The sequence below is a fragment of the Pituophis catenifer genome, unplaced genomic scaffold (assembly GCF_029215685.1).
Source record: "Pituophis catenifer annectens isolate HBS135680 unplaced genomic scaffold, rPitCat1.0.hap2 SCAF_8, whole genome shotgun sequence".
NCBI lineage: Eukaryota > Metazoa > Chordata > Lepidosauria > Squamata > Colubridae > Pituophis > Pituophis catenifer.
In genome coordinates, this window is record NW_027256888.1 from 901212 (window position 1) to 914880 (window position 13669).

General features: G+C 41.6%; 1 protein-coding gene across 4 annotated transcripts in view; it reads right to left on the reverse strand.

Moving 5' to 3' along the window:
- KCNIP4 (potassium voltage-gated channel interacting protein 4) overlaps positions 1-13669 on the reverse strand; it is a 267976-nt gene that overhangs the window by 62654 nt on the left and 191653 nt on the right. Inside the window, exon 1 of one of the 4 annotated variants that reach the window (XM_070948341.1) lies at positions 8152-8263. The exons of the other annotated variants lie outside the window; for them this stretch is intronic. Within the exon in view, the coding sequence (XP_070804442.1) occupies positions 8152-8263 (112 nt within the window). Of the gene's footprint in view, positions 1-8151; positions 8264-13669 lie in introns of those variants that run through there. 4 annotated transcript variants of the gene reach the window in all.

Here is a 13669-nt window from a genome sequence, read left to right on the forward strand (position 1 = left end):
TGTTTCATCTCAAAGCACTGGAAATCAAACAACTCCAACCATTTCTGCTTATTCCCCATTAAAAGTGATGGTTTTCCCTGCCCAATCGTATCGGATTCTGGTCTTCTTAGCCGAGGAAGCCAGAATTGTCCAAAGACCCTTTCCGTGGTCATGTGGCCAGCATGACTATACACCGAGGCGCATAGAACACCCTTACCTTCCCATTCAAAGTGGTACCTATTTATCTACTCACATTTGCATGCTTTCAAACTGCTAGGAGGGCAGGAGCTGGAGCAAGGAACGGGAGCTCATCCCATCTCATGGAACTCGAGACTCAAACCTGGGCTGTTGGCTTTCCAGCTGACAATCTCAGCTTCTTTAACCACTCCCACCCCCCCATTAGGCAAATGGGAAATACATGAATCCTGGCTCCGATTACACTTGGGCTGAAGCAGCCAGAGGTCTGAATTCAGCAGGATCCCTTGTGAAGGATATGCTTGTGAACAAACTGCTGAGTGATGAAGTAATAATGGGCAATTCAAACTACAAACCTACTGTGGAGAAAGAGGAAAAAAAGATAAATTTTCTTGGATGTCTTGGATGCATGCAGTCTGAGCTTCGCCCAAGTACGGTGAATGGTAACGGAGATGGAAGAAAAGGGGGGCTCATTAGGAAATAAGTGAGACTGGAACATTGTCATTACTCCCTAAGCTACGTCGTCAAGGGAGGGAAGCACAGAAGAGGAAAGGTGAGACAGAAAGACAAATCCCCCTGGTTTCTACTGAAAGCCAAACAGCCCAGTGAAAAATAGGATTAAAATTAAACATAAAGAAGACCAAACTGATGTCAATGGTAGAACAATCCACCTTAGACCTGACAGCAAAGGTATTAAAGTGGTGGGTAGCTTCTGCCTTTAGGATCAACCCTCAACAGCAAAGGAAAAAGCAGTCAAGAAATATGCCACCCATGAGGACTTGGTACAGCAGCTATGAAGCCCTTGGAAGAAATGTTCAAACACCAAGATGTGTCTACACCTTCAAAGGGATGCTATTCCCTGTAAGGCCATGGAAGTGAAAGTTGGACTTTAGAACACAGAAGAAGAAAAATATTGACGCCTTTGAACTCTGGAGTTGGAGAAGACTTCTGTAAATATCATGGGTAGCCAAAAAAAACCCCCCAAACTTTGCCCACAGCCTGGAGTTTGATCCGTTCAAAGTTGACTATCGCTAGATCTCTCTCTCTCTCTCTCATCTATCTATCTATCTATCTATCTATCTATCTATCTATCTATCTATCTATCTATCTCCCTCCCTCCCTCCCTCCCTCCCTCCCTTCTGTGGTGGTGGAGTGGTTAGAGTGCAGTATTGTAGGCTACCTCTGCCCACTGCCAGGAGTTCGAGCCTGATCATCTCAAGATCGACTCAGCCTTCCATCCTTCTGAGGTTCGTAAAATGAGGACCCAGATGGTTGGGGGCAAGAGGCTGACTCTGAAAACAGTTTAGAGGGTGCTATAAAGCACTGTGAAGGAGTATATAAGTCTAATTTCACTATTGCTATACTCCAACTACTAAAGCCCATGCAAAGAAGTTGCTATAGGCTGCTGTAGGGTTGGATAACAAAGCCAGCCCAATCCCAGATATGCTCTGGAAGCACATTTCTCTTCTTAAACCTGGTCCAGAGTTTTATTGAGATAAAACACGAAAACCTGCAGTTGGTTTTGTTCTGTTTTGCTGTGTTTCCTGAATGCTTAATAAAGAAAAGGCGAAAAAAAGATAATGTTACTTGCCTTCATTTGAGATTTAGAGAACCAGACAGTGCAAATAATAATTCAATAACTATTGATGTGCGTTGCCGCAGGACAATTGGAAGTGACAATGGCCTTTTAGCTTTCCATTAATTGAGCACATCTGGGGAAAGATTTTGGGTGCAGGGAACATTTGGACAGCAGATTACACTTGCAGCAAAAGTGAGATTTCTCCTTCAATACCTAAAGAAGAATTTAAGAATCTCACACAGCCACAAAAGCCCTGGATCTTGTTAGAAACAACTTCTGTGAGTGCATCCTTGTTCTATAAACACGCATGCATAACAAAGCAAAGAAGGAAAAGCAGCACAGGTGGGCCAAAGAGAATTAAAGGGCAGGAAGTAAGAAAAGGGAAAAGGGAAGAAAATCTAAATACAGGCAGTCCTCGACTTACGACACCGCAATTGAGCCCAACATTTCTATTGTTAAGTGAGACTGTTGTTAAGTGAGTTTTGCCCCATTTTACAACCTTTCTTGCTACAACTGTTAAGGGAATCCCTGCCGTTGTTAAAGGAGTCACCCGGTTGTTAAGTGAATCTGGCTTCCCCCTTGACTTTGCTTGTCAGAAGGTCACAAAAGGGAATCACGTAACCCCGGGACACTGCAACCGTCATAAGTACGAGTCAGTTCCCAAGCGTCTGGATTTTGATCACGTGACTGTGGGGAATGCTATAACGGTCGTAAGTGTGAAAAACAGTCATAAGTCCCTTTTTCCAGTGCCGTTGTTACTTTGAACGGTCACTAAACAAACTCGTAAGTCGAGGATTACCCGTAGTTGTAGCTGACACAGTCACTAAACAAATGGTTGTAAGTTGAGAACTACCTGGATATCTGGTTCGCCAGGTTTTAATGGCTAATTTTCACAGGGGGATGAAATCAGAAGTGGAACATTATTCAAAGTTCAAGGAAACAGGCGAGTCTGTGTCTGTGGACATGAAACTCAGATTTAGTGAAACCGGAGATATAAATTAGCTTACAAATTCTGCTTTTTAACTTCTTGAACAAAATAAACTAAAGAACCACAATAAATATTCCCAAGAACTTTTTTTTTTCTTTTGTAGATGTATAGAGAGCTAAAAGATAGCCCACAAACAGAGTTTCTGTTGATATTTTTCCCCCTTTCGGTCTTTGACCAAATGGATGCTAAATATGTGCAGGTGGTCTTTTAATGAATGAATTAATTACACAATTAATGAATAATTGTGTAAAGGCTGATAAAAGATCCCACTTAATCATATTAAGTCTGAAATTAAGCTAGAAATAGCAGCTCTCTTTCCTAAGCCAGAGAGAACAATGCCTAGGGTTGTGTTATGCATTCATTATTTAATTACACCTCGTTTCGTGTAATGTGCATTTTTATGTGTATTTTTACAAGATATTCTAAATAAGATAAAGCGAATGAGGCTGCATCTTGTTTTCATTTATTGATCCTTGAAAATGTATGATCAGCTAGACTTTTCCTGACAGGGAAGAATTCTTGGGGCTGAATTTATTGTCTTAATTATCTTTAGATAGCAACCTTAAACACATTTGGGAAGATAAAAACGACTTTGGCAAAGACACAGATTTTACTTCAATTCTCCTTAAACCGTAAGAATGGACTTAAATGGTCCATTAAGAGGCCCATTTTTATTTGTTTGTTTATTTGTTGGCTGCCTGGACGGCTGAAAAAGAAACAGAAATCAAAGAAACAAACTCCGTGATCATCCTTCAATTCTGCCAGTGCATTAATTACTCTTCCCCTCCTTCTGATACTGCTGGAAAGAATCAACTATATCACAGCCAGTTGTCTGATAACTGGAAGCTAAACTCTGATAGACTTTGAGAAACCTTTCCTCTTTAATCGTAATCCCAGAATTAGATAAGCCCAGAATGCTGGTAGAGAGATCTGATTAACTGCTTTCGCTCTCTCCTACACAGACACACACACACACAGAGAAAGAGAGAGAGAGAGAGAGAGAGAGGGAAAAGAAGAAGAAGAAGAAGAAGAAGAAGAAGAAGAAGAAGAAGAAGAAGAAGAAGAAGAAGAAGAAGAAGAAGAAGAAGAAGAAGAAGAAGAAGGGAAGGAGGAAAAAGAAGAGGAAGAGGAGGAAGACGAAGAAGTGGAAGACAAGGAAGAAGAAGAAGAAGAGGAAGAGGAGGAGGAAGAGGAAGAGGAGAAGAGGAAGACGAAGAAGATGAAGAAGAGGAAGACAAGGAAGACGAAGAAGAGGAGGAAGAGGAAGAAAAAGAAGAGGAGAAGGAAGAAGAGGAAGAAGAAGAAGAAGAGGAAGAAGTAGAGGAAGAAGAAGAGGAAAAGAGGAGGAAGAGGAAGAAAAAGAAGAGGAGGAGGAAGAAGAAGAGGAAGAGGAAGAAGAGGAAGAAGAAGAGGAAGAAGAAGAGGAAGAAAAGAAGAGGAAGAGGAGGAAGAGAAGAAAAAGAAGAGGAGGAGGAAGAAGAAGAGGAAGAGGAGGAAGAGGAGGAAAAGGAAGAAAAAGAAGAGGAGGAGGAAGAGGAGGAGGAGGAGGAGGAAGAAGAAGAAGAAGAAGAAGAAGAAGAAGAAGAAGAAGAAGAAGAAGAAGAAGAAGAGTGAGATAAAAGAATGCATAGAACCGTCTGCTGCAAATAACAGATTTTCTCTAAAGTAGAGGTATGTCGGTATGAATTAGTCTTTCATGAAAGCTATTTTTTTATTTATTATGCTCTTTTTTTCAACAAACATGCTTCTCCACTGTACACATTTAGTTTTGACAACCGAAGAGTTCAAAAGGAGGAACAGAGCTCATAGACAGGCAGTCTTATGACTTGTGCCCATTTGTGCAGGGACCCTTCAGAACTGCAAGAGGGTGCTGAAGAACAAAGGGACTGATGAGCTGTGCTCAAAGTTACAGAGGGCACTTGGCAATTGGCCTGCTTTTATGACCAACCGCAGGGATGCTGCCACTGCCCCCACCCCGTCTTGCTCTGCATCCCACCCAACTGGCTCCCAGAAGCCTTGGGTGCCTGCCCTGCCCTGCTGGCATCCCTTGCTCCACTTGTCTCTTCCAAAATCGCCTTTCTGAAAGAGCATCCAGCCAGTGTAACAGGTGGTCTTCCTGTTTAGTCAATCAGAATAGGCTGGAAGGGACCTTGGAGGTCTTCTAGTCCAGCCCCCTGCTCCTGCAGGAGACCCTCGACCATTTCAGACAAGTGGCTGTTCAATCTCTTCTTAAAAGCCTCCAGTGATGAAGCATCCACAACTTCTGAATGTAAGCATTCCTCACTGTTAGGAAGTTTCTTCTGAGTTCTCGGCTGCTTCTCTCCTTGATGAGTTTCCACCTGTTGCTTCTTGTCCTGCCTTCAGGTGCCTTGCAGAATAGCTTGAATTTCTCTTTTTTGGAAAACTGCTATCATTTCTCCTTAGTTCTAGGTTGCTTCCCTCCTGGATAAGTCACACCTCTTATCACACTGTAGTTATCTTTTGATGATGTACAAGGAAGCCAATATACATATAGTTGTAAGGAAGAGGCTTTGTCCATATGGACTTTTGGAATTAACTTGAATTTCTATAGGTGTAGGGCCTGCCAGGATGATGCTTAACTGAAGAATGCCTAAGAAGTGGCTTTTGAAATTTGTCCTTTGAGGTGGGGAAGAGATTGTACAGTGTTACAACAAATGGAATCTGAGATGATTGAATACTGACATGGCCTGCTCCCCCCCCCAATATATTCTTGTTCTGGGTTCAAATCATGACCTATTGTGCTGTCTTCTATTTTAAGCTGGGGACATCATTCTGCAATGCTCATGGATAATACTGGAAAAATCCCCCAGTTGTACATTGCAAACAGTGTACTTCTCCTTCTCCTTCTCTCCCTCCCTCCCCCACTCTCTCCATCCCTCCCTCCCCACTCCCATCTCCCTCTCTCCTAGAAAAGAAAGATGGGATTAGTTCACCTCCTTGTAATTATCCTATTCTGCACAAAACATCTTAATTCACTTAGCAGTTTGGGTCAGAGAGACAGAAACTGTAGGAGCTGTTAGGTCACTTTTTCAGTTCAAACAAACAAATGCTTGTTTTGGATATCTTGGTACTGCAGAAAACCAGCATAACCCAACAACAATTTTGTGGCTTCAGCTTCAAGATGTGAAAACACCTCATTTTGACTGGCGTACCATTTAGCTGAAAATAGATGCACAGACTTTGAAGAAGGCATCTAGCTCTTGTAAACCTTGAGAAACGTGGTTCAAAACCATCATCTCAATATTAGGAACGCACTGCTGCTAGTATGGGAGAAAATCAGAGAGCAACATTACTTGAGGATATCAGTTTGGCTTTCAACGATGGAAGCACTGGTTCACCCAAACCTTATTAACATGGGAAATATTGTTAGATATAAAGATATTTTGAATGAAGAGGGGCAGCTCAAAGCTAAACAAGAACCGAGTGATCAAGGGATTGATATTCACAAGTACATTCTAGATAAGAAGAAGGCATCTAGCTCTTGTAAACCTTGAGAAACATGGTTCAAAACCAGACCTCAATGCCATGATCATCATCTCTTTAATTCAATTTCTAAGTCTACCTTTCTTTCCGTGGTTTCAATCCCAAAGTAAACTCAATTTTAGCACTCTGCCTACACACACATTCATTTCATGCTACCCTATGCCTTGTCTAATTTTTGCAAGAGAGGGATTATATTTCAACCACTGCCAATCTGCTACAAATACATCTATATGTAAACCACATGTTGCATCTTATACCCAGCGCAATCCTACTATGTTGACCGGAGCGCCTGTTCTCCAGCCCTAATCCTAACTTAAATTATTATTTAAGGACTGGAACGAAGTTCCAACCTTTATAGAGTTGAGATATAACCCAGCCTATTTCTTTCACTTCATCAAAAGGATTTATTAACACAAGAACTATTTCATGTATCTCAGATCCTGGATCCTTTTTAGGGGCGTCATGCAGTCGATTTTCTCTTTTAAGTCAATGTGGATTTGCTATTTTGCATCAGCTGTATCCTTATTATATTCTTACAGTTAATATTGTTTAAGCCTAAATTTAAAACATCACAAACAAAGGTATTCTTAGCAATGAGATGAAGATTTATCAACTTGCAGCAAGTGATAGCACCCAGCTGGCCTTGCATGATATTATTAAAAAACGAAGCAGAATTCGGTTAGTTTTTGGATTAGAAATCACTAGAAAATCTCCAAAGTTTAGGTTAAATTCAGAAGTTGGAAAACAGATCCTAAAATATAGAGCTGGCAAACTACTTCTGAATTTTTGCCAAGAAACCAACATGGCTATGGCATCAGCTGGATACCATGAGTTGAACTCAATTCACACTTACCTTTTATAAATTATTTATTGTTGTTCACTGCTGATAAATTAAGTACTATCGAAATATTTCTGAAGTTTTCTATGAAGTCTAGATTTTAAAAGTCTCTTTCTACTAACATGTCTTTTAATGTAAAGGCAGAATTATTTAGCAATTCTTAAGAAGTTAAATGGTTGCTGATTTCATTTTCTGAAGATATTGTACAGATGAATAAGATAAAAAGAGAGGAAAATAAGAAGAAAATTCGTGGCAGACTCTGAGCATGTGCAATTTCTAAGGAAATTGGCTGGGGAGAAACAGTATCTGAGCAATCTGAATAATTTCAGTTTGCTTGCAATCTAGAGAATTAAATCGGAGGGCTACAGTTTTAATTTTTAGCACTAGATTTAACAGAGAAACCCTAAGAAAATATGATGCTCATAAGCTCATCTACTGAACCCTACAGGGAAGTTTTGTTTATACATCTGGTGCTCCTTTACAGAGAAATAAACTGAGCAGACTGCAAGGCAATACGAATATATTAAAAACATTTTATCATTTTGTTCCCAAGAACACACATTACAAGCAATACTCAGGGTGGCTTGGAATATTGACTGACACCTTAACCAGTCAACCTCTTCCAGTTCTAAAAGGATAAATAAACAGAACACACCCCGAATAGTTTTCCAGAAATCTGTTCGTGTGTAAAAGCAACCCGTTAATATTAATCGTATTAATAATGGAAATCAGAAAAGTTCCAATTTGGCATAGCCACCACCTGCATGCAAGGAAAAGCTGTTTAGACGCTAACTTTCTTACTCTGGCGATGTGATTTAGAGATGCATTTCTGCCTCCATCCCTGAAAAACGTAGCATCGGGAAGCTGCAGTGACTGAACCGTAGAAATATAAACAAAAACAAAACATGATTTACAGCCCGGGCAACCATAAAATGCAGAAGCTGCTTGACACAAGTGTATGAGTAGCACGTTTTATTCTCCAACGCCAAAGGTACACGCAGAGCCCAGGCAGGAGCAGCAGCAGCTGGCACTACCTGCAAACAGAACAATTCAAAGTCACCACTTTACCTTCGGAGAAGTCTATCAGTCCAAGCAAATGCAGCAGCTTCAGAGACGCAAAGATAATCACAACAATGCCCACTGTCTGTAGTCCCTCCGATTCCCATTCCAAAGTCAACATTGTCCGAGACGGTGTTTCATGCCAACCAGCTGCCAAGCCACCACGCAGTCTAAAGGAAAGTTTAAGTCACTCTAACGGGTGTTTTTTTGCCTCCCATACAAAAAAAGTTGCCAGCACAGCCAGAAAGGCAAAGGAAATGAAGTGACCAGGTAGGTGTTAACTGAAACCCCTGGCCTCCTGCATCTCGATGCTTTGGGATGCTAATTGTGGCCTCCTTGCCAAAAAAAAGAGGCATTTGACACCACCAGCCTTCTTACTTCTCCGCTGCCACGGGGGCATTCATTCCGGGTTTCCAGACTTGGCAGTATCTGTTTGGAAGAAAGCAAGGCAGCTTAAAGGAAGAGGCACGAGCGAGCAGACCGAACGCCAGCCTTCCGTGCCAGCTCAGGCGCTCGCAGCTCCTGCTTTACAGCTCAGCTCCCGCTGAAAAGAACAGCACTTCGGAGCTTGTCAAATATCAGATTAATCATTGGATGCATTTGCATCTTTGTCCTTAGTGGTTTTAATTTGCAGGATGTTGTGGATGAACACCAAGAGTTTCCTCTTCTAACTTGAACATGAGGGAGACACCCGCTCCCGTCTCTTGGCAGAGGTCATCTCCAGGGTGACCAGGAACTTCCTTTTCTCCAGACATTCCAGAAACGAGAGGGCAGAAGAGTTAAAGCATGGGTTGCATCCAAGAAAAAAATGTGGCTTGTATGGTGAACTTAGATATCTTACCTAAAAAAGGTAAAAGAAAATGGAAAAGGGGCAAAACCCAAAGGTGCTTTTTCAGGAGGCAAGTGGATTTTCTTGTTTTTTCCTTGAAGATGTTTCGCCTCTCATCCAAGAAGCTTCTTCAGCTCTGACTGGATGGTGGGGAATGGAAGGATTTATATTCCTTGCAGACAGCTGGTCCTCATCATCCAGTCAGAGCTGAAGAAGCTTCTTGGATGAGAGGCGAAACGTCTTCAAGGAAAAAAACAAGAAAGTCCAGTTGCCTCTTGAAAAAGCACCTTTGGGACAACCAGGACCTGGATGATGGAGAATCTCTATAGACAAAAAGGGCAAAAGTTACTCCAATCCAAGAAGCAAAGCAAATTTGATAAAGAGGTTTGCTAGGGCTTCCTTGGAGACAAGAAGCCTCAATCTCCCTGACAGAAGCTGAAGATTTGCGGCAAAGCCAGACTGACTCCAGGTTTTTATGGGTCTCCCGTTGCTGTTTTGCCTGCATAAAATGCACAACAGAAGTCTTAGGGCCATGGAAAGGAAGCAAATAAGCTTGCCGGTTGGCCAACATGCGTTACAGAAATAGGGTGAGATACAATATAAAACACATGCTTTTTTTTCAACTGAAGCCAGGAACTGAATCATCGAATGGACACAGAGAATTCCAATTCCTTTTTAAAGGCACAGAACACTGCAAATTGCAAGAAAAAAAGAATCTTGCAAGAAGAACAAGAATGACACACTTTCTCTGTGTTAAAATTAGAATACTTCTTTTTTTCTAATGGGGATTATACAGTAAATGGTCATATTGCTTAACGCACTGTAAGCCGCCCTGAGTCTCCGGAGAAGGGCGGCATAAAAATCAAATTAAAAAAAAAATGGTTCCCATATTTAAACGTGAGTGGAAGACCGGCTGCATTGGCACACAGGCACACTTAGAAAATGGGGACACTCCAACCCGAACCCACGTACGGATAAAAGGATCGTCAAGGTTGAACCTGCTGAGTGAGCCCAGTTCATAAGTGTTTCTTGTGGGAGTTTCTAAAGAAGACGATGTCCAAAGCCCAGCTGTGAAGAATTCTGATATGGAGAAAAATATGGAAGGCAGCAAACCGAGCCAGTGGTGAGGACAAAAAAGCTAAGAGAAAGCGTGAAGCCGAAGGAGGACCCACACAAGAACTGGAAAGAGGAGCAAGTCACAAAACAAGAATACAGCCGCAAGGTCCAGAAGTCTACAATGGTGAAGGATATGATGGAACTTTGAGACCGATTCGTTATATTAAAAAAAAAAAGTCTTTATTGTTTAAAAACAATTTGACAGTGGATCTAGCAATAAACATTTCATTTTCATTAGACCTTTTGATGTGAAGATTAGATAGCCTTCTCCCTTCTAACTTTCATCTGGGTTCCTGTAGTAGGATAAGAGTTGGATTCCATAATTTCCATGTACTCAAGGATTTGATGATTCTCTTTCAGGTTCTCTGGGATCTTTTGACCCCAAAACTACACGTCTACCTCAAAAGGATCTCATGTTCAATGGGATTCATGATTACATCAATGCAACCGTGATGGCAACTCACGTTGCCATCCCGTTGAAATCACTTACCAGCTTAATAACCTCAAACACGATTTGTTTGAGTCTCAGATATGAACAGAGCAGCTGAGTGCCCTTCCAACGGGTCCCGTAGGTGGGGGTGTCAACCACCCCCATCACATCTGCTGTAGGCAGCACAATAGTTTTGTGTAGCCTTGGTTACAAAGGATTATTTACATTTTTTTAAAAAAAAATGCCTCTTCCACCCAACTACCTCCCTTGATTTATTTCATTATACTTGTTAGTGGACAAAAGCAATAACAAATGGAGCCATGCCAGGGCTATTTAACAGAATAATGAAGGGACCTTGGAGGTCTTCTAGTCCAACCCCCCGTTCAAGCAGGAGACCCTAAAGCATTTCAGACAGTCTCTTCTTAAAAACCACCGGTGATGGAGCATTCACAACTTCACAACTTCTAAAGGCAAGCCATTCCACTGATTGATTGATTGATTGATTGATCTATCTAATTTCTCCTTAGTTCTAGGTTGCTTCTCTCCTTGATTCGTTTCCATTCCTTGTTTCTTGTCCTGCCTTCGGGTGCTTGGGAGAACTGATGTCCACCAAGGAGAACATGAGATGGTTGGTTGCATCCAAAATATGATGCGTTGTTCGCTTGGGCCCTTCAAGGGAAGAGGATGAGCCCAGCAATTCTGGGGCATCCTTCACAACCGCAATTCAGCACCAGCTTTCAGGCTTCCAAAACACACACAATTACACACAACTCACTAGGCATGGAGGTATCGTTCAAGACTAGACGCTTACTGAAGTTAGAAAGCCATGGTGTGTTGAATGGGACATCTAGCTAGAATGCAAAAGCATTGAGATGGGATTCCCCACCAGTGGGGATCCACTGGATCTCCACTGGATCACCCCAGATTGGGAGAATCGGTAGTGGCGGCGGTGGGAGGCTCCACCCACTTGCCTGGATGCTTCTGCACATGGGCAGAAGCTTCTGTGCATGGCAGAAGCGTCATGCGCTCACGCGAGCAAGTACACACGAACGAACCTGTAGCAAACTAAATTGAAACTCACTACTGTTCCCCACACACTCACAATTGCTGCCACCCCAAAAGAAATCTCTGCACTTGGGTGAGCATCCTTACATTTGCATGACAACACTATAATAGTTTTCACGCAACACATTTAATTGGTTGGTAGGGAGACAGGTCATTCAAAAGCACTCAAACCTTGAAGGGAAAGGAAAGGCGGATGAATCAATGAACAAACTTCTAATCACTGCCTTTATTTCTGTCCTCTCCCTTAGAAAGGCCATCAGATAGTAAGAAAAAGATTGAAATTTTGAATTGGACACAAGAAAAATAATACAAGATTTGGATACTATACTGCTCAAAAAAATAAAGGGAAGACAAGCAGAAAACATCTGAGATCTGAATGAATGAAATAGCCTTATTAAATACTTTGTTCTTTACATACAGTAGTTTATACACTGCTCAAACAACTAAAGGGAACACAAAACTACTGTATGTAATGAACAAAGTATTTAATAAGGCTATTTCATTCATTCAGATCTCGGATGTCTTCTGCTTGTGTTCCCTTTAGTTTTCTGAGCAATGTATTTACCAACAGAGCCTCTTCTTTAATCTGTTCTGCCCTCTGTATACAAATTTTTGCAGCTTCAATGACAATCCTTTCCTTCCATTTCTAATACTGTAACCAATTTAACAGTCTGAAGTCTCTTCAGCTTAAATTAAGATTTATCTTTCTGTATAGATAATATAGTCATGAGTTAGTTGGAAGTAATTTTTAGCATTTAAGGAGAGGCGAACAGAGTCCGATGGAACTTGATGGTCCTTCTTATAACACACCAGGAATATAAAGTTGGAATTAACTATTTTAGTCTGGAACAGATTGTCTTTAAACACCCAATTAATCTATTAAAGGTGCAGAAAAACTTTCCTAGAATCTGAAGCTCTGTAAAATTCTGAAAGTCACATTACTCTCATCTCGATCCTGAAGTCTGGGAAAAATAAGAACAATACTTTACAAAGGAAGAAAAGCTCTCATATGTGTATGTGTGTGTTTTAAAACGGAGGCTAGCTACTAACCAGGTATTTTTGACAAACGTTTTAAGGGGTTAGCTCAGGAAAGCAAAACTTTAAAGGGGAAAGGAAATAGAGCCTGCTGTGAGAAATTAAGAGAAAGTACAGATATTTTTGACTTAAATTCCAACAATCACACGGACAATCTTTTGAGGCCCTCGCTCAATATTTCACAACCTTTAAGCTATGTGGACTTCAACTTCCAGAATTCCCCAACCAGCCTCCTGGATTCTGGGAATTGAAGTCCACCCAGCTAAAAAAAATCCTTAGTCCTTCTAAATTTTAGAACTTAGCCCTTCAAGTGACCACGGGAATGCTGCAATGGTCGTAAATGTGAAAAAAATGGTCCTAAGTCACTTTTCCCAGTGCCGTGGTGACTTTGAATGGCCACTAAATGAACTGTTGTAAGTTGAGGACTACCTGTTTAGGTCCTGTGTTGTGGAAGAATGCCACCTTGTGGGTCTAAGGAGGGCCTGCCCTATGGAAAGCCTCCTCTCTGCGGTTCTAACAGTCCTAGTTGACTGTGGTGGAATCTCCAGCCAGACTGGAGGAAGAGTCAAGAGCAGCCCAAGTTTAGAATCTTTGCACTGCAGTAAGCGGCACCAGACTGAGCTCTCCCAGAGTCCCTGAATCCTTCTCTGACTGATCCAAGGAAGCGCACTCGGTCTAGTGAGATTCCTGGTAACACAGGGGATTAGCAAGAAAGCTATTGTCAAGACTCGTCACAAGGGGTTCCGGTTAGTTTGTCACCAACCTTTTGCAAGATCGTATTAGTGAGCCTTTTACTTGTGTTTTAAGGCCAGCAGGCTAGCGGTGGCTGATCTTTTTGTCTGTTTGCTTGGCATGGTCTAACAGTTTCGGCTGATTGTTTTTCCTTGGCATCTTTTAAAATAGCAAGAATTGTTTTTATGTCTATGACCATGAATCATGCTTCGTGTGCATTAGGCTGCTGATCAGGGGTGAAATCCAGCAGGTTCTGACAGGTTCTGGAGAACCGGTAGCGGAAATTTTGAGCAGTTCGGAGAACCGGTAGCAGAAATTTT